The 20,741-nt window shown below is 53.0% G+C and overlaps 1 protein-coding gene across 1 annotated transcript in view; it reads left to right on the top strand.

The window, feature by feature from the left end:
- Positions 1-16,190, top strand: part of JDP2 (Jun dimerization protein 2) — a 39,664-nt gene extending 23,474 nt beyond the window's left edge. The window contains exons 3-4 of the mRNA XM_024737814.1: positions 7,715-7,819; positions 15,087-16,190. Of these exons, the coding sequence (XP_024593582.1) occupies positions 7,715-7,819; positions 15,087-15,272 (291 nt within the window). The 3' untranslated portion in view covers positions 15,273-16,190. The remainder of the gene's footprint in view (positions 1-7,714; positions 7,820-15,086) is intronic.
- Positions 16,191-20,741: the final 4,551 nt, after the last annotated feature.

Raw genomic sequence — 20,741 nt, 5'->3', positions numbered from 1 at the left:
GAAGTGTGAGGTATAATAGAGGCTCCAGGTTGCAGGAACATGGCGTGTAGGGTAGGAATAGATAGGAGGTGAGACCACGGCAGGTGGGGCCCAGTCATGGGGAGCCTTGCTGGGTACATTAGGAGCTTGGGCTTTATCCTGAGGGTATTGAGGAGGCCCCTGAAGGCCAGTAACTGGATCATATTTGCATTTTAGAAAGTTCCCTCCAATGGCTGGGATAGAGGATGGTTGTGCAGGGTCAGGAGGCCTCCTAGGAGGTGATGCAGGAGAGAGAGACAGAAGTGGAGAGACAGAGAGAAACAGAGACAGAGACAGCGAGAAGAGAGAGAGCCTGGAAAGTGGCAGGGGAGATGGAGAGTGGGGAGCAAATCTGAGGAAGATTTAGGATGTAGAATTGGATGGCCTGTCTGGTGAAAACTGGAGATAAGGAGAGGGACAGGTGAGGGGCGAGGCCTGAGTTTCTGCCTCCTTGAATGACTCGGCAGTGGTGCCAGGTGGGGTGGAGAATAGAGGTGAAGCCACCAATTGAGGATAAAGACTTTGAGGGGCTGAGGGACATCCGGATTGAATGTCCAGCTGGCAGTGGAGCTTTTGGTCTGAAAATAAAGATTTGTTTGGCATTTGAGAAGAGGTGGTGGCTGAAACCACACGAGTAGATGGAAACGGTGATCTGGAGGCAGTATGTATAGAGGGTCCCGGGCAAGAGACAGGAAAGGAGAGTCAGAGAAGTAGGAGACCACACAAGGTCAGTGTTGAGCGTCCAGGGCGGAGAGAATTCCAGAAAGAGGGTGTGATGCACAGTCGGTGGAGCCAGGAGGCCCAGGGACTGACCCTCAGTGTCCCTTGGACTTTGTGAGGACCCAGGCCCTGCCCTCCAGCGTGAGCCTTGGAGAGAGCGCTCCCTCCCCTGGGCCTTGGTTTCATCATCTTGGCCTCAGTGTTGCCAAGAGTCCCCTTCCCACACGGCCCTCCCTCTCCCCTCAGTAAAGCCAACACTGCACTCGTGACCCCTGAGGGTCACACGAATGAAACCCCAGGGAGTCAAAGCTGGCTGGGGTCTGGGGAGCTCTTGGTCTGGCCCAGTGTTGGAAGGCAGTGTGATGTATGGGAACTGAATCCCTGTTTTTCCCCAGCTTGGTGGCCTTGGGCAGACACTTTACCTTGGTTCCTCACCTGTAAAATGAGGCCCCTAGCACCCACCCTGCAGAAATGTTTGAAGGTTAGGGGAAGTGGGAGCCTTTGTGTTTATTAAAGATGAGCCACGGGACGGGAGGTGGGCTGATTGGCCCAAGGTCAGAGAGAGGGGGCAGCGCGGTGACTGGAATCGGGTGTCTGGTGACCAACCCCGCCGGGGTCTGTCTCTTGCCAGGGCTCATAAATTAGTAGCCCACGGCCGGGGCAGCCCACAGATGTGTTTTGCTTGGCTCCTGCAGCGTTCTTTTCAAAATGGAATTCGTTGCCAACATTAAAAATGGGGAGATTTTACCCACAAGCTCACATTTTCAGCTAGACTTGAAAACTTGGAGGATTTGGCCACACTGAGCCCTCTCTGCCCTGGGGCGAGTGGGGGGTGTCCCCTCTGGGGGCCAGACCCTCATCCAGCCATCCTCCCTCACTAACCTTGACTTGCTTGGCTCCTGGGGGTGGCTTGAGTTTGCAACGCCAGCCCTTTGACTGACCATTTGTCCTGAATTTTCTTACAGCCTGGCCCACTGTTTACTAAAACTGTCCGGTATTTCATAGCTGAGGTCCATACCTTGGCCGTTCAGAGTGAGAGGGCCTGGCTGGAGAAGATGTGACAGAGAGGAGGGTGGAGTCTCCGATGGCTCAGCCCCAGGAGAGATACTGGGGAGAGAGCCTGTGCCCTGCGGGCTGCAGGGGGTCAGCAAGGGTGCTGGACAAGGGCCCCTGGCATTTCCTCATTCCTCCCTGCAGGGGTGGCAGGAGGCAGAGGGGACTGTGGGCCCAGCCTGGCCGGCCTGGCCGAGGTCTTGCCCCTGGACTGGCCCGCTTTGTTGATGTCTGAAGGGTAGGGTGGTGGAGGCAGGGGGTGGGGAGGTTCTGCAGCCCCTGGCTCCGAGCAGCCGTGCTTATGTGGGAGAATGTCTGGTATGTTTGGTATCTGGGTGTTTACTTCCCAGGGTGCTCCTGGGTCCCTGGTGTTGAAATGTGGCTCCTCCATGCAGGGGGGAGGGCCCTCAGTGGGCGTGGCCAGGGCTAGATTTGGAGGCAGCGGGGCAGTCACTCCAGGCCTGCCCATTGACAGCTTGCGCGTGCCCTGAAGCACCTCCACTCTGCACCCGCCTCCCCACCTTCAGGTCTCCTTTTATGCCAGATTCTGCCTGTGCGGGAGGCTGGGTGGGCCCCGGGCAGCCCTGGCCTCACCTGGGAAGACAGGCAGGGAAGCTGGCATTTTCAGAGCCCTTCCTGGGTCCCCGGCTCTGGGCTGGAACTTAGTCCCCATGACGACCCTGTGCAGCAGGGCTCAGTGCCTTCCTTGTACAAGTGAGGGACGGAGGCTCAGAGAGGCGGAGTGACTTGCCCAGGAGCACACAGCAGAGCTGCTGAGGGCGACCCAGGCCTCTTAGACCCCAAAGTTCATGCTGACGACCCTGATGCCCTGAGTCTCAGATAAGCCTACTTCTCTCTGCCCGTGAGACAGTTCTTGGTCTGAATGAGCCTCTCAGACCTTCACTGCTCTGCCTAGTGCTGGGGGTTTGATTTGGTTTTTGCCCCGCTCTCTATTTCTGCTTGTCACCTGCTCTATTGCTCTTTTCTCTGTTGCTTTGTCCATGTGAGAGTTTCTGTACCTGCAGCGCCTGGGGTTAAAAAGTGTCATTGCTCTTTCTCATCCTGTCTTTTTGTGGGTCTCGCAAGATACATATTTGGAAATGCTTATGAAATGTCAGAATTCAAAATCACATCTGGGTGACTGTTGCCACCGTGTGAGAGCCACGTGGCTGGCAGACGGGGCCTGAGAAACATGACCAGGGTGAGAGGAGGCCCCCCTCCTGCTTTCAGCGTTACACATTTAATGTTAACTGTGCAAAAAATATTTTTTATTTAAACATACCCGGGTAGGAAAAAACAAAACGGTCATCGTGCTCAGAGTCAGACGCTTCTGCTGCTGCTTTAGGGTCCCATCATCAGGGTGGAGCTGAAAGGGTGGGGGGCTTGTTACCTAGGCCACCTGCCCTTCCAAGAGCAGAAGACGCTCAGGCCCTGGGGCCAAAAGGCCTGGATTCAAAGCTGTCACTGACCTTCTGGACAGCCTTGATATCTTTAGTTTCCTCATCTGTGAAAGTGAGGAAGATAATAGGCCTGTCCTGATTGGTTTACTGAGACCATTTAACCCCCTAGGACCCCTGATACCCGAGATTTTCTACCTGCTGAGGTGACCCACCTCTGTTTGTTCAAGGGCTCTTCTGCATCCAGGTTCTGCCACTTTCCCAGCTGTTCTAGAAGCATTGCTCCTGGGTAGGCCTTCTCCCCTGGATTACTGAGGACCACCTTCTGCATCACCTGACTTCACAAGGGTGGGACCCTGGTGTCCCAGGCATCTTTCAGTGGCAAGAGGCAGAAACCTTCTCCAGCTCCCTTCAGGCCAAAGGAGGAATTTCCAGGGTAGATTCAGGTGTACCCATCATGGACCCCACAGAGATGAAGCATAGTCAGGCCTCTCCAGGGGTGGAATCAGAAGGACCAAGAGAGTTTCTGTCTATCCCTCTGTCTGTCTGTACCATCGGCCTGTGGCCATATCCCTGTGTTTCTCTCTCTGTGTCTGCCTTGTTCCCTCTGTCTCTCTCCACCCACCTTTGTCTCTCTGTGTTCCTCTGTCTCTCCTCTCTGTCTCTGTCTTTACCTTTCTCTCTCTGGAGCTCCCTCCATCTCTCGGGGTCTAGACAGGGTGAGGCAAGCCAGATGCCCAGGGCATAGCATTTAAGGAGGCACCCACCCTCAGGTGCTGGCCCTGCCCTGGCACAAGTGAGCTCCAGGGTGAGCGCCTCCTGAAATGTGTGCCCTGGGTACCTCACTCACCACACCCTATCCAAGCCCTGCTTCTCTCTCTGTCACCCGTTCCCTCTCTTTGTCCAACTCCCTCCTATATCTGAGTGTTGGTTTCTCTCTTACCGCGTGGTCTCTGCTCACCTCCACACATCAGCAGCCTGATCTTTCTGCTTCTCTGGGTTGAAATTGGTTGTCTAGCCTGTATGCCTCCCAGTCCAGCAGTTCAGTTTCAAATTTCTAGTTGGTGAATACAGCCCAGCTTGGGTCAGCCGCTCACACCTCATGCAGTCAGCTGGGCCAGGGGCTGGGGTCGCCCTGGCCCTCAGCAGGGGCTTGGGAACAGGCTGTCTGAGGAGGGACTGCTCAACAGGAGGGCACCCTTGGCCGTGGATCCCCAGGTCTGTCCCTCCAATGTGAAGGGTGGTGCAGGGGCCCCCCTCACTGCCAGAACACAGACAGCTTTGTCCTTGGGCCTTCCTGGGAATTGGGGATAAACAGAGCCAGGATCCAGTTTGAGAAGAGGGAATGATAGGCTTACTCCACCCCTGCCCCCATCTCATGGTTTTTAAACGTCTTGAGCCTCAAGCTGCCTCTTCTTCAAACATGCTGGATCTTCCCGCTGTATCTGCAGAAAAAGTCGTATCTCCCATTTGGGGTTCCGGTTTTAGATGTCTGAGCTGTGGGTGGTGAAGACACTCTGCTGTCTCTCACCCACGCGGGACCAAATGCTTCAGAGAATCCGGGGAGCAGCAAGGAGAAGGCAGCAGCCTCAACTCCGGGGATGCTCAAAGGCCTGGGGGAGGGCTGCGCCGGTCCAGGCAGCTCCAATCAGAGGACGCAGACCATGCAGGCCCAGCGAAAGGAGCCAGAGTGAGCCCGTGGGGATGGAGAAGGCCAAGGGCACTGCCCAGCCTCTGTCTTATTTCCAGCAGGACCTCAGCATCCGTTTTCTGTGTGCCCTGTGGGAGGCTCTTAAATAGCAGAAGGAGGATTTGGGGGAGAGGCAGCACAGTTTCAAAGGGGAAAGTGTGACGATGGGGCTTTGGGGCCATTTCTTGCTTTATTGGGAGATATTAGCCAAGGCATGGGTACAGGAAAGGCCCAGGGATGGACGTGGAAGCCGGTGGTGCTGTGGTGCTGGGGTCTTTAGGCTTAAGAGCACAGCCTGGATCCTTCCAGGGCCTGCTTGGGATTTGTGCACCCTCTAGGTGCACGGGCTTCAGTAGTTGTGGCACACGGGCTCAGTAGTTGTGGCTCGTGGGCTCTAGAGCGCAGGCTCAGTAGAGACAGTTCCTTATGAGCACTGGAGAAAAGGTTATGCAGATGCAAATGTAGGCAATAAATCACTTTTATAATTATAGAATCCAAGCCCGTGGCATGTTTCTCTTGAATCTTTTATTCCATTCATTCATTTGACTAACATTTGCTGTGCCCCTACTCAGTGCCATGTTCTATGCCAGGTGCTGGGGATACCCAGGTCGCCCATTCTCCAGATTAGCAGGGAAGGCAGCTACTACATAAGCAGAGAGTTACCGTGGGGTATGATAGAGACTCTTACAGCGGGGAACTCAAAGTGCTGTAGCAGCATAGAAAAAGCAGTTAATTCTATCTGGGGAGTCAAAGGAGCCTTCCTGGAGGAGGTGGCATTTGCTCTTGAGGGTTGTAAGAGTTTACAAATAGGAAAGGAAGGACCTGGCTGGCTTGGAGAAGGGTGAGACGTTTGGAGTCGAGAGGAATGGCAGGAGGGAATTGATGTGGCTGCAGAGGCAGGGTGGAGCAGCCCCCCATCTGGGTGTCATCCTGGCCCAGTTGATCTCTTAAACTTCCAGCGTTGAGCCTCTTTGCGTCTGCTGCTAGCGCAGCTTCCGTTGGCTTCCAGCTTTATGTAGGATGAGGCCCTGCGCAGGGGTGGGGTGGGGAGGTGGGTCCTGGAGGACAGAGGTTGTGTCTCCTAGGAAACGGCAGCTCTGCCAGAACCCCAGAACCCTGTGAGCCTGGCAGGGCCCAGGTTGCACACATCACCTTGGCAGTTTGTGGGCAAACCCTCTCGGCCGAGGGGAGATTGCACTGCCAGCCACTTCCTCCAGTTCCTTCCCTCTGCCTGTCGTCACGGTTACCTCGGCCTTGTTGGGGGTGAGGTAGAGGTTGGTTGGAATCAACTTTGTCCGGGTTTCTATTTCCCCAGATGCGGGTCAGCCAGAGGAGCTGTCACTTCTGGTTCTGTTTCAAAGGAGGCCAAGGGGCTGGGAGGTGCTTGGGTGCGGCCGTGTTGACAAGGCGCCTCTCCAGCCAGCCTCCCAGGCAGGGTGGGAGTGGGTCAGAGAGAAGCTCCAAGGTGGTGGAGAAGGAGAAGGGGCTGCCCTGCCAGGGCCTGTGCTGAGGGCCGTGGGTGCTGGTCTCCAGCCCAGGCCCTCGGTCTTGAGCTCCTAGAGCATGCCGGGAGTGCAGGCAGAGAGGCTGTTTATTTTCCTGGCCTGAAGCCCTTTCGGCTGAGACCTTATTCCAGGCCTCAGGCTGCCAGAAGCACCCGCAACTGGCTCCAGAAGTGAGAGAGTTGGCAACCCAACACTTCTCCAGAGGCCTCGGACTCTAGGCCATTCCCAGACCGGCTGGTCCTGTGTATCCTCCAGATTCTCCTGGTGGGTAATGGACAGTGAGAGACATCACGTCAAAGTGATCCTAATGGGCTGGGGCTGTGGTCAAGAGCAGGAAGGCTGAAGTCAGAGAAATCTTGAGTTGGAAGCCTGACTCTACCGCTTCCTCGCTGTAGCGCCTTGGGCAAACTGGGCTGGTGAGCCTCAGTCTCACCATCTGTGAGATGGGGCAGTCATAGTACCTTCCTCATCAGACTCTGTAAGGATTACATGACCTGTGTTTAAAGGCTTTAGCAAAGTAGGCAACAAATGGCAGCTCTTGTTATTATTATTAATGAAACAACAATAACTGCAGCTTTGAAAGTCCGTGTTGGCGGACAGCGAGCCTTCTCCTTCCCATTCTACGGGCCCTGTTTCATGCATGGTAAATTTCCTAGTGTGTCTCAGGGAGAAGCAAGCCTGGAGACTCCAAAGGCCCCTGTGCCTGTGTCCCAAGCAGGGCACTTTAAGGAGCCCATGGGATCCTGGGATGCAAGTGGGTGTCCTGGGGGAAGAACATGCAGAGGCAGAGAGAAGGATGAACCCAGGTGAGGGGGCTGAGGAGAGTTTTCCATCACCAGAAGACAGATCTGAGGGTTTGGAAGGACCGAGAGGGAGGACAGAATACCTCAGGGAGGTGACAGTGGGGGCAGAAGGTGAAATCAACACTCATGCCCAAGGTGTTTTGAAAGTGCCAGGGAGCCACTGACCTGGAAAATAATGCCCAGAGGGCTTGGGCCAGGCAAGAGAACAGACCGCCACCGCCCATGGGGTGTCACCTCTGTGTGAGGAGAGCGCCAGGCTCTGGGCCTCCTGAACTCTGGCAGAACCCAGGTGGCCCTGCCCTCCTGGGGCACTGACTTCTCCCAGGGATGCCCACCTACTCCGAGAGCATCCTCAGGCCGGCTGGGAAACGCTGCCATCCCACCCGCCAAGAGGCCAGCGGGCTGGCAGTGTGGCTCACTCACGGCGAGGTGTGGGTTAAGTTGTCCATCTGCCGGTCTGAGCGTAAGGAGGGAAGCTGTACGCCAGGCTTGCCTCAATGTCTCATCCGTGGCTCTTTGCCCTCACAGCTAGACGAGGAAGAAGAGCGAAGGAAAAGGCGTCGGGAGAAGAACAAAGTCGCGGCCGCCCGATGCCGGAACAAGAAGAAGGAACGGACGGAATTTCTGCAGCGGGTGAGCAGGGCAGTGGCCGCGGGTGACCCCGGCCTTGTCCTTTAGTGGCTAGTGTGCTTATAGACCAGGAGACGCCATCGAATGCCTGCAGAATCAATGTGTACTCGTTGACATCTGCCCAACCAGCCTCGACCCCTCTGCCTTCCCTGCCTTCTCTCCGATGCCCCCTCCCTGAGCCAAGACGCCCAGGGGCAGCCAGCAGCCTTTCCGCCCACCCAGATCCCTGGACCACCAGAGAAGGTGGGAGGAGCCAAGTTCCCCGCCTCTAACTGAGGTCAGACCCGCGATGCTAATGGGCCCAGAGGGCCCAGGACTGGCACTACCCATGCCGGTGCGCTGAGGGCTGTCAGAGTTGTCTGGCGCGGGTGCAGATGAAGTCAGTGAGAGCTCCCTGCACGTGGGCAGTGGGCGTAGCGATGGGGCAGAGAAAAGTTCCTCCCTCACGTGCAGGAGGCTCTTCTGGCTCTGCCTCCCATCTGCCTGGCCTCAGCCCCACCGAAGCTGACCCCCGAGCTCTTGGCTGTTGCCTCTGGGACCAGAGGTCAGCTCTGCGTGCCAAGGCCAGTGGAGGGCCGCCTTGCCTCGTGGCCCTCGGAGCACATCCCTGCCCTTTCATTTGGAATGTGCCAAATGGGCCTTCCCTGCTCCTCAAAAACGGTAGATGGCTGTGAAGGGACATGACCAGAAAGCTAATTAGTCCCAGCTGGTGGTCTCCAGCCTCCCCACCCCCAATCCCTTGTTGATTTCTAAATAACAGTAGTAACACCATAGAATAATAACATCACAGGTCAGGCTCCCTTCTACAGCGGGCAACCGCTAACACTAGTTGCTAACGTGTAAAGTGGGGCCCTGTGCAAAGCGCAGTGTGCATATTTGCTCATTTTATTGGCATAACAACTGTATGAGGTGGGGGCTGCACACGGGGACACTAAGGAAGGCACGGGGAGTTAAGTAACTTGCCCAGGTCCCTCAGCAACTAAGCGGTAGAACTGAGATTCGGCCTGAGGCTAACTTCAGAGCATCCATCCTCAGCACTCTGCCCTGCTGGGTCTCATTCATTCATTCGTGGGTTTGTTCATTCCTTTGTTCATTCATTCTTTTGCTCGTTCGTTGATTTGTGGACAAGTAGTTTTAAGCATGTACTGAGTGCCCGGCCCTGTGCTAGGTGCGCTGGGGACACACAGGAAGGACCAGTCGTGGTCCCTCCTGTGGGATCTGGAGAGACAAGGCCGGGCTGGACTGGGTTTTCTCTGATACTGGGGCTCTGTGGGTCTCTTCTCATGCTTGCAACAAGCAGAGAGCAAATCTGAGATCATGGGTGTCAACACCGTGGGGCAGTGTGTACACCTCCGGCTGTGAGCATCTAGGGCAGGGGAAAGGTCAATGGAGGCGGAGTTAGACTCCTGGAGCTGGGAGCCCCTTGGAAGAGATGGTGGACCAACACCAGGAGGGAAGTTTTCAAGAAAATTCTAAGACATGGGTCTCACATAGGCCTTTAAGATAGATGGAGTGTCACACCCCTCATTTCCAGCCCTGAGTGCCTGTGGAGTTGGGCGAGGCATAGCAGGGAACAGAGAATCTCACATCCCATCCCCGCCTTCAAGGGCCTGTCAGCCAGTCAGCAGGCAAGAAGGGCCAAGTGAACGCACACCAGTAACACACTAGTGCAGCGAATGGTCAGCGCCAAGTGAGCGGGACGAGCTGCTCCGCACATTCCAGTAACACCGGCTGAGCACCTACTGTGTGCCAGGCATTTCCCGTATCTCGTTTAATCTTACAACATTCCACTGAGCTGGACATTGATGATCCCCACTTTAGACACGGACCCATAGCGCAGAGAGTCAGGTTACTTGCCTGAGGTCACACTGCTAGTGTGCGGTGGAGCCGGGACTCACCCGGCTGTTCGCTGACCCATCTGTCCATCCTTAGCGCTGAGTGAGTGCCCGCCACACAGTGGGCCCTCAGGCCATGGCTGCAGTGGGGTGGCAGGCAGGAAACAGGGATGCGATATGTGCTGAGCGTTAGGTTGGGCAAGCGCGGCGGGCTGTGAGCACAGAGGGAGGGGCCCTGTCGAGTCTAGGCTGCGGAAAGACTGCTGATTGAGACATAAGACAGGAGCGGGAGGCAACGCGTGGAAGGACAGGGCTGGAGAGGTCAGTCACCACCAAAGCCAAAGCAAAGGCCAGAGGCAAGAGGTGTTGTTTAAGGATGTGGTGAAGGGAGTGAAAAAAATACCAGTGTAGCTGGAGTGTACAGTCCATGGAGAGAATAGGGCCCCAGAGCCTTCACCTGTCAGGTAATCCCTGTGCTGGGTTGTCTGGGGCAGTCCCGGTTTGTGCCTGTTGGCCTGGCCTGATTATTAATGGCACATTCTTTCACTCTCTCACCTGTCTCTGTTAGGATGATGAAGTGTGTTGGTCATGGAGAGCCACGGGAGGGTTTCGGGAGGAGAGAGATACACCCTGTCGCTGTGGCTGCAGCGTGGGGCACGGAATGGGGAGCTGAGAGTAGAGTGGGAAGACCGGTTATGTGGCGGTGGTGCTATCCTGGTGAGAGGAGCAGGCAGCTGTGGACCGAGAGAAGTGCAGGCCTCGAGGAGGGAGGTTTCGGGAAGTCTGTTGGGGCTCAAGTCCAGCCCCCCTCATCCCCACGCCCACCTCCTCCTCCCCTCTGGCCTTGGAAGCAGAGGCCGGGTGTGAGGTTTAGGGCGTGAAGGCAGATGGCCGTGTGCACAGTCAGTACCCGAAGACATGGGGGATTCTCTTGTAATTAAGTAATTCGTTTATTTATTTATTTAACATCTTTATTGGAGTATAACTGCTTTCCAATGTTGTATTAGTTTCTGCTGTACATAGTGTGAGGTGATACCTCACTGTAGATTTGATTTGCATTTCTGTAATTTATTTTTAACACGTCACATATTTACAAGGCTCAGAGGTACAAAGGTATATGTATGTGTATGTGCACACACACACACACACACACACAAACACACACACACACACATATAAACACATACACACATATACGTATAATGTAAAAAGTTACCCTCCCATCCTTGGCCCCTGGACACTCAGGGCCACCCTGGGAGATTCCTGTAGCCTCTCAGAGTTCACCTGCCAGGACCAGCCACATCCCTGAAGGAGGCAGGCCTTTGTGGGGGTCAGATCCGCGCCCTGCAGGCCCCAGGCCACCTCCGCTGCCTGCATTCGGGAGCAGCGGCCCCTTGGCTCCCCACGGCTGTACAGCCGGCCTCTGTAACCCCGCTGTGCCCGACACAGCTCCCTGGGTGTGGGCATCAGTGACACAGTCTCACACCCTCACAGCGTTCCTTGCTCTTCATAGCCACTCTCTCCCTGATGGTCACAGTGACTCTGGAGGAGGCAAGGCAGCCCCATTCCACTGACTGGCATCTGAGGTTCGGAGGGATGAAAGTTGGACCGGAGCCCAGAGCTTCCTCTGTGGCCCAGCACTCTATTCAGGTGCCCAGGCTCCGGGACTTGGGAATCTTATTCACAGCAGTGTAGCTGGCCAGTGGCAGAGTCAAGATTTTAACTCAGACAGGGCTTTTGGGCTCAGAAGTCTGCACCAGGCTTTTTTTTTTTTAACAGAAAGAGTTGGGAAGTGGAGCCCTATTTTAAGTGCATTAGGGTAACTTTTTAAAATAATAGAGTCAGAGAATCTTAATGCTTAAATTTCCCTGGGCCAATTATTATATTTTAAGGGGGAAAATGAGGTCTGGAGAAGGGAAGTGACTAGTCCAAGGGCACACAGAAGGATGCCCAGCCCCTCACCCTGTGGGTTTTTTTTTTTTAATTAATTAATTTTCATTTTCGGCTGCTTTGGGTCCTCGTTGCTGCACGCAGACTTTCTCTAGTTGCAGCGAGTGGTGGCTACTCTTCGTTGCTGTGCACGGGCTTCTCATTGCGGTGGCTTCTCTTGTTGTGGAGCACGGGCTTTAGGCGCGCGGGCTTCAGTAGTTGTGGCACGTGGGCTCAGTAGTCGTGGCTCACAGGCTCTAGAGCACAGATTCAGCAGTTGTGGTGCATGGGCTTAGTTGCTCCGTGGCATGTGGGATCTTCCCAGAACAGGGATCAAACCCATGTCCCCTGCACTGGCAGGTGGATTCTTAACCACTGCGCCACCAGGGAAGCCCCATCACCCTGTGTTTTTTCTGCTCCTTTCACTGACCACCGTGGAGGAGACAGAACCTCCTTCACTTGCATTAATTCCATTCTGAAACGACAAATGGTTTCATTCTCTCTAGGGCAGTAAATATCTACCAGAGGCAAAACGATAAACAAAAATGCAAGAAGGGTCATTCATTTCATACTTAAGGTGCGAAGATCCTAGCCCACGTTCCTGAATTTATTAGGAAAACAGATCAGGCAATTGCTGTTCTAAAACCACAAACCACTTCTACAATCATGGTTTTAAAAAAAAAATTCCTCTGAGCTCAACTTATGCTTACACATTAAATAAATGCATAGCACCAACTAATAAAACAGAAGAAAATAAAATGAAAAAGCAGTTAGTTACAGTCTGATAGCCAGACTGTCAGAGGTCAGGATAGTCTATGAGGTACCCATACATTTTCAAACCAGCAAAACATCATGCCATTCCTATGATACACGCACAGGGGAGCAAGTCGCCACATACCCATTGGGTCTTTTTGTGCGATACAGGCGTTCACGTGTAAGGTAGGTTTGACGTGTGGTCTTTTGAAGGACAAGGCTGTGTATGCAGGGCTGCTGGACCCTGCCCCTTGCATGTCCATTGTAACTTCCATTCACTGTGCAACCCAACTCGTTCCTTGCCCTCCCCACTGCTCTCCAGAACAACTCCCACCTCCCTGTTTCCTTGGATACCCCCCACCCCAGGCTCAAGGGCAGCTCTCCTCCCAGCTGCCCATTCTGCAAATGCAGGCAGTCTCCGACACCTGCCAAGTTTTCTTGGAAACGGCCTCCTCCTCTGCTTCTCCTCCTTCTTGTCTTCATATTCCCTTGCTCATGGCTTAAAGTAAAAATTCCTTAAGCCTCCCTAACCCTTCAGTTTACAAAATGCTTTTCCCACGTGCAGTCATTTAATCCCCAGGATCATCATCTTTTTACCGATGAGATAACTGAGGCTCAGGGAAGTTAGGAAACTTACTCTTGACTCTGATTCCAGACCCCACCAGCTTTTCTGGTTCTGGCTATAAATCCACCTTCCCAGCTTTGTACCCTACTATATCCTAAAGTGACCTATGGTCACAATGGAGGATTTTTATCTCCTAAACACATCTTAAGCTTTCCCCTGTCTGCGTCCTTGTTCACTCAGGGCTTGCTTCTTGAAATGCCCCCCACTCCTACCGACTTTCTCTGCTCGACAAGAGTCAACCCATTATTCAAACGCAAGGTCAGATCCGGCCATTTAGCCCACTCTCTCATGGTCTTCTAGACCCTGGATGGCTGATGGACACATGATAAGCTCTTGTTAGGGGCTCACGGGCCTCTGGACCCCCTAGAGCATTCACTATACACAGCAGGTTCTCAGCACACGCTTGTGGGTGGGTGGATTGAAGCGAAACTCCTGGAGGCAAGAGGCTCAGAGGCTTTGAAGTTGGAGCTAAAACCTTGACTGGGGGGAACCGCATGGTCAGAGACATTCCCAAGGTCACCAGGTTGTAGACCCAGTGAGCAGGCAGCTAAGATGGGCACCTACCTGCCCCAGACTCATGGTTTCACGTGGGGTCTCTCCTGGCCCGCAGCGATGCTCTTCTCTCGGAATTTGGAGAACCATGGACCAGGCCGGCCTCCCTGTCGCGCTTTATCCGGCTGAATCCAGAACCACCCTAGCTGGCTTTTAATATTTTCCCCTGAGCACTTTTTCCTTCTTTGAGGCTGTTTTCCCTCAGCGTTTGGTCACGAGGACTGTATATCTCAGCACTTCTGAGTCCCCAGCACTGGGCTGCCTCCGCAGACATGAGCAAAAGGAACAACTCAGTCAGCCTGGCTGGTGTGGGGAAGACAGCAGCCCTGGGGCCCTGGAGAGCCCCGAGGGAGGCTGCCCGGCTGGGCCCCCAGGCGGGGCCGCTCAGCCCATCGCAACCACAGCCCACACTCGGTCTGATGCAGGTTGCCCAGCCTTGGCACTGTGGATGTTTTGGATTGATAGTTCTTGTTGTGGGGTCCTGTGCATTGAAGGATATCTAGGATCATCCCTGATCCCTACCCACTGGATTCCAAGGGCACCCACCCTCCCCAGTTGTGACAACCAAAGATGTCTGCAGATATTGTCAAATGTCTCCTGGGAGGCAAAAACTGCTTCTAGTTGAGAATCACTGGTCAACCTTTGCTGGCCCTTGAGTAAATTCCAACCTCCAAACTGGTCATAAGTTTTTAGACAGAGTCCAAGAAATACCATTCCGGTGCCTCTGTATTTTCCTGTGTTGACCCCCAGAGCCTTGAATTGGTATGCCCATCACCTGTCATCATGAACAGGTAAACCACCCTAGATCAAATCAACGTTGCTTCCTTGCCCTGGAGCCTCTCCAGCTGAGCTGGAAGTTCTCCGGAAATCTCACTTGAGGTCTATTTAAAGCCACATTTTGGATCCAGAAGGATGACTATTGATTGCCTCACAGTGGGCAGAGGTTCTAGATATCAGGGGATAAGGAAGAGGCTATTTAAATAATTACAGACTAATAACCAGGAAGCACATGTTTCAGGAGGAATTACGTGACCACACTGGGCTTGTGGACCCTACAGGCCAATGTATCCCCAACATACATTTATCATACATAAAGCACCTTGCCATTGCACTGCCATCGTGGGCCACCTTTAACCCCTCCGTGGACCCTCCGTGCATCTGTTCTGGATCCGCTTGGCCTCCGTTCTTGTCCCACCCTTTGTTTCTTGTGCAAAGGCCCTGAGGCAGGAGAGTATTTGGCGTATTTGAGCAAACAGCAAGGAAGCCACTGTGGCTGGAGTGGATTGAGTGGGGAAGAGAGGTGGGACATGAGCCAGGCTGGCCCCAGGATATAACCTGGGTTCATCCCACTAGCAACACAGGCCAGTGTCACAGGTGTGACAGGCACGGCCTAAAGAAAGTCAGTTACCCCAGGGGGACTCAGTAGCAGATTCTGTGCTTCCTCTAGTGGGAACCTGGCAGACAGAAAACAGGCAAACGCCAGCTTGCTGTGCCCTGTGCCTACCCGGAGAGAGAGTCTCTTCCCGGAGCTGGTTCCCGGTGAGAGCCTAAAGCCATGTGTCTGTTTTGCATGCAGGAATCCGAGCGGCTGGAACTCATGAACGCAGAGCTAAAGACCCAGATTGAGGAGCTAAAGCAGGAGCGACAGCAGCTCATTCTGATGCTGAACCGGCATCGCCCCACCTGCATCGTTCGGACGGACAGCGTCAAGACGCCCGAGTCCGAAGGCAACCCGCTGCTTGAGCAGCTAGAGAAGAAGTGACCGTGGGCTTGGGAGGAGGAGGAAGAGGAGGAAGAGGAGGAGGAGGCCACCAGAGGGCCCTTCCTTGGTGCATGAAAAACTTTACAACAAGGCTCAGCACAGCCAGTAATTAGTGGGGCTTTTTTGTGAAACTCAGATCAGCCGCATAAGGGGAAGAGCAGGCTGACGAAACCCAGAAGGACCAAGCGCTGAGACCAAAGTAGACTTGAGGGTGGGGCTGTCCTGCTGGGGCCCAGCTCAAACGGGGCAGGACAGAGGCACCCAGGCCGGAGAGACGCCCAGCCAGGCAGCCTTGGGCACTTCTCCGGCCTCTCCGCCAGGCCACCTACCCCAGGGACCTCCGAGCAGCCAGGAAAAGCCATGAGTTACAACCAAACACGGCTGAGGATGGAGCTGAGTAACACTGCCATCTGCCTGCCCCAGCCCTGACCCCTGACCCTGACGCGAGGCCGGAGAGGGCAGTGATGCGGGGCCCGGTGCGGCCTTGCTGGGGAGTAGCAGCCGGGTGCACCCTCGCCGGCCCTGCTGGAGTTTGCTGCGGGCACGAGGCGCGGGCGCCCTTCCAAAGCACATACTCACTGAATGTTTACAGACTGGCTGTCCTGGCAGGGCTTTCAACTGCACATGTTTTTTATCTTTCTTTTTTTTTTTTTAATATTTTTTACAAAAAAAAAGATTTTATACAAGCAATATATATATGGATTTCTATAATCACTCGATGTGATACAGTATAAATATGTTATGGTTTGTCTGTTACGAACAGATATCCAGCAGTTATGGCCGTTGTGTGTAACTCCTAAGTACTGTAGTCTCTGGGTGTTGCGGGGTGTCCGGGGAGGGGGTGGGGTGCGTTTCCATCCTGGTAAACCCTTCATAGTACTCAGTCCTGTATCGCTCAGTAAACGTTACTCTTACTTACCCAGCCGCCTCTTGTGGTGTCTGCCTGGGGAATGGGGTGCAAGGCACACTTGGTGACCTCCCGGTGTGCGGTGTCGGAGAATGTTTGGAGCATCTGCTGTGGGCCCTTGGTTTTCACAACAGCCCTCCCAGGTAAGTATTTACATGCCCATTTTATAGACGAGGAAGTCGAGGCTCAGAGAAGTTAAATCTGCAGTACTTACTTTGCTCGTTCACTCAACAAATGTTTCCTGAGTGCCAGCTGGGTGTGTGCCAGGTACGCTACAAGGGGCTGGGTAGTCCCTGGGAATAAAACAAACCTAGGTCCTGCCCTTATGGAGCTGACGGTCATGAGCTAAATCCTGTGTGTGCTCCATACACTGTCTCTGTTCATCTTCACAACGGCCTTATCAGGGAGCAGCCGTTGTCCCCATTTGTAGATGAGGAATTCTAGGCCCAGGGAGTTTAAACTTGCCTTGTTGAGGACTTACTGGGTGACCAGCATATATAGTCTCATTCACTTCTCTCAACAGCACAAAATAGGCCTCATTACCCCCATTTTAAAAATAACTGAGGCTCAGAGAGGGTAAGTGGCTCATCCAAGATCACCCAGCTAGTGAGGAGCAGAGCTGACGTTTGAACTCTGCGTCCAAAGGCCCGTGACTCTCTCCACCTGTGGCCAGCTGACTGTGAGATTGTCCCCGTGGTGGAATGTCTCACCTGATTAGAACAGGAGGCCTATGAGGCCATGGTTACAGATCTAGTTTCTGGGAGGGCTGGATAGAGTTCCAGGCTGTGCCACGGTCATGGAGTGAACCAGTGATGTGAGCAAATGGTGTGAGTGAATACTACCTGCCCCCCCCACCCCGAGAACAAGAACAGCTCAGTGCCACAGGCAAGAGCGACCGTTTACATGGCATGTGATGGCTCACAGGGCACTTCCATGCAAGTTACTCATCTGATGTTCCAGCTCTATGAGGCAGGTGGGATAGGTGTTTTAGTCCCATTGTACTGCTGTGCAAACTGAGGCTTACGAAGGTTAACGTTCACCCAGCTGTAAACAGGCAGACCCAGGAGCTGAACCCTACTGTCCTACCTTAGACTTGTGTGTTCTCTCTTCTCCATTACTGGGGCTAGATAACTAGTTGCTCACGGTGAGGCTTCATGTCAAGGACAGCAGTGAGCTTGGGTTGCTTCTCAGATCTTGAACGATTCCTTCTGGGATGGACAGGAACCAAGAATAGGTCATTAATACACCTTTGGTTCCTTACTGCCTTATCTCAGCTCCCCTCTACCCAACACACCCAGCCGTCACCCTCCGAGCCCTGCCTTGGAAGCAGTGCCTGGTCAGCTCACTGGCAGCTGTGGCGGCACATGGCGAACCCTCAGGCTGTAATCCTTTGACATTTACCAAGCCTTGAGAAAAGTGAAGATGTGGACTTACAGGCCCCTCATGTGACCTGGTGGACATTCCTGCAGGACCACCGCCTGCCCTTGGCTGTGGTTCCTCTGGTCCTGTGCTGGGTGCCGCGAGCCTGTACCTCCAGGACAGAGCCCTCCTTCGCCTCCGAGGACGGGCTGTCTCCCGGAATCAGTGGCATGTGCTGTGCTGCGGCCCACCTTTCCTCATCAGGACCACCGCTCCCTGCTGTGGGAAGCCAGAAGTCAGTCACAGTCTGCCTCATAAGGGCTAATGTTCCCATGTTTCCTGTGTACCTGACAGGTTAGATGTGCTACCGCAGCCAGTCCGTACTACGACCTTGCTGGGAGGTAGGTGCCATCATTCCCACGTGACAGATGAGAAAACCGAGGCACAGAGACGAAGTAACTTGCCCCAGATCACAGTCCTTTGAGTGACAGAGTTAGGATGTTCTTACAGTCTGACTCCAGGTGTAAAAAGCTGGCCTGGGCCTCACCCTGGGGGAAATGCTCTGTGTTTGTGGTGTGACCTCAGTTACTGGGAGAACTTGTGTGCAGAGGGCCAGGAGAGATGGCACAGGTTGAGAATTCCCAACTCTCAGACACCCATCTCCAAGTGTACATACAGAAGACATAACTTTAAAGGCAAGTAGGTTCAAGATCCAGTCTTCTACTGACCAGCCATGAGCCTCACTTTTCTTATCTGTACAGTAGGAACAGTAATCCAACCAACAACCCCCTTATGGGGTTGTTGTCAAGGTCAAATATGGAACGCATGTAGAAGTGTTTGGTAAAATACAAAGCTCCACAAAATGGTAATTATCTTGCCCTCTGTTAGCGTGGATGGTTGTTATTTACCACATAGTACTAATTACTTGAATATCTTTTATTCTCTAAAAGTGGCTGCAGAGTTACTGTTCTGGCCATGTATCTGGTTCCTGTGATGATGGATGCCCGGGATCCAAGACTCCTGGGTTCTTTCGGCTCCTGAACCGCCACAGCCAGCTGTGTTGGGCTCATCATCCTCTCCCTGGGCTTCCTTGTGCCCTCCTGCCAGGTGGTCATATATGAGACTTGTGCCGCATCTGCCCAGGGTTGCTGTGAGAATCAGCTGGGCAACCCGAGAAGGACAAGACCATTAGCAATCAGAGAGGCAGCAACTAGTATGTATTGGTCAGGATTCAGGTTAAAGGGAACTTACCTACACTGCCAGTGGGAAACTGGTGTGACTACCGTGTAAAGCAGCTTGGCAATAAGCGGTGACACTAAAGCTACACACATCTTTGACCTCGCAATTTCCCTCCTAAGGATACACCTTGGAGGAACCCTGGCATAGGGGCACAAGGAAAAGTACAAGCACGTTTACTGAATCTTCGTCTGTAATAAAGATAAGTGGCAAACAGCCTAAATACCTATGAACAGGAGAGCGGGTCAACAAATTGTGTTTTCATAAAATCGAGTATTACTCAGCAGTTATAAAGAATGAATCAGAGCTACAGGTATCAACGTGGGTGAACCTCAGAAACACACTGTTGAACTGGAGGATGGGGAGCCAGCTGCAGAAGCATGTATGCCGTACACCATTTATACAGTGTTTCCAAACATGGAAATTGATACTTTATTGTTTATATGTACACACAGATCTGGGTAATAGAGGTACAAAAGCATGCACAGGAATGCTGTCAACATCAAAATAAGTAATAGGGAGGCTTCCCTGGTGGCGCAGTGGTTGAGAGTCTGCCTGCCAATGCAGGGGACACGGGTTCGTGCCCCGGTCCGGGAAGATCCCACATGCCGTGGAGCGGCTGGGCCCGTGAGCCATGGCCGCTGAGCCTGCGCTTCCGGAACCTGTGCTCCGCAGTGGGAGAGGCCGCAACAGTGAGAGGCCTGCGTACCGCAAAAAAAAAAAAAGAAAAAAGAAAAGGAAGTAATAGGGAATTACTCCTGGGGGGTGGGGAGGAAGGGGTTTGGGGATGGTATCTGCAAGGCTAAAGAGGACACTGGGTTTCAACTGTATGTGTAACATTTCATTTATTTTTAAAAATTTGAATCAAATGTAGAATAATCTTAGAATTTGTCAGGGGTGAGGGATATGCACACAGATGCGGGTTATCTTCTTCATGCTTCTCTGTATGCTTGGTATATTTCCTAATAAAAAGAACAAGCCACAAACACCACAAATAGAAGGTTTTGTTTTTCTATTCTTTCCTTGGCAAACTCAGAAAATAAAACAAAATCTGAAATTACAATAGAGTTGCAGCATACGTTCTTTGAATTTATGCGAATTTAATTGCATGCCTTGAGGGAGAGAAAGATGATTCAAAACGTGTGGTTTGTTTAGCTGGTCCTTCCAGTTAATAAGCCGAGTGCCTGGTGGTGAGGGTACCCCGGGGTGAGGGCACCTTGGGGAGTGTTTATCTGTACCACTTCAGTGGGTCCTGGTCCCTGCCCTCTACATAATGAGCCATGCAAGTTATGTTCAAGGTTAATTCCGACTCTACCTTTTCTTGTTACATCCTGAATATTCAACCCAATCCCTGTGTAAAATGCAACTCCACCACACCTTTAAGTGCAGCTTTAAAGCAAAGGGGGAACCTTTTAAAGACCCGGGTGTCACAGGTGTATCGGATTCCTGTTGCCACTATAACAAAGTACCACAGATTTAATGGCTTAAAACAACACAAATTTTAATATCTTAGCGTTCTGGAGGTCAGAAGTCCAAAATGGGTCTCACTGGGTTAAAATCAAGGTGCCAGCAGGTCGTGTTCCTTTTTGCAGGCTCTGGGGGAGAATCTGTTTTCTGGCCTTTTCCAGTTTATGGAGGCTGCCCACATTCCTTGGGCTCATGGCCCCTTCCAACTTCAAAGCCAGCACTGGCTGCTTGTGTCTTTCTCCTGTTGATCACTCTGACAGTGACTCTTCTGCCTTACATCCTTTAAGGACCCTTGTGATTATATTGGCCCCACCTGAATAATGCTGGATAATCTTATTTTAAGGTCAACTGATTAGCAACTTTAATTCCACCTGCAACCTTAATGCCCCCTTGCCACGTGACATAACATAGTCACAGTTTCCATCTTTGGAAGGCCATTATTCTGCCTACCACAGTAGGAATTTACGAGTTGGAGAAACTTTTTTTTCCTTTTTTTTTTT

This window comes from Neophocaena asiaeorientalis, unplaced genomic scaffold (genome assembly GCF_003031525.2).
Source record: "Neophocaena asiaeorientalis asiaeorientalis breed wild unplaced genomic scaffold, Neophocaena_asiaeorientalis_V1.1 scaffold49, whole genome shotgun sequence".
Classification (NCBI taxonomy): domain Eukaryota; kingdom Metazoa; phylum Chordata; class Mammalia; order Artiodactyla; family Phocoenidae; genus Neophocaena; species Neophocaena asiaeorientalis.
Note: the sequence above shows the minus strand (reverse complement) of the source record. Positions and strands in the feature narration are given on the sequence as shown.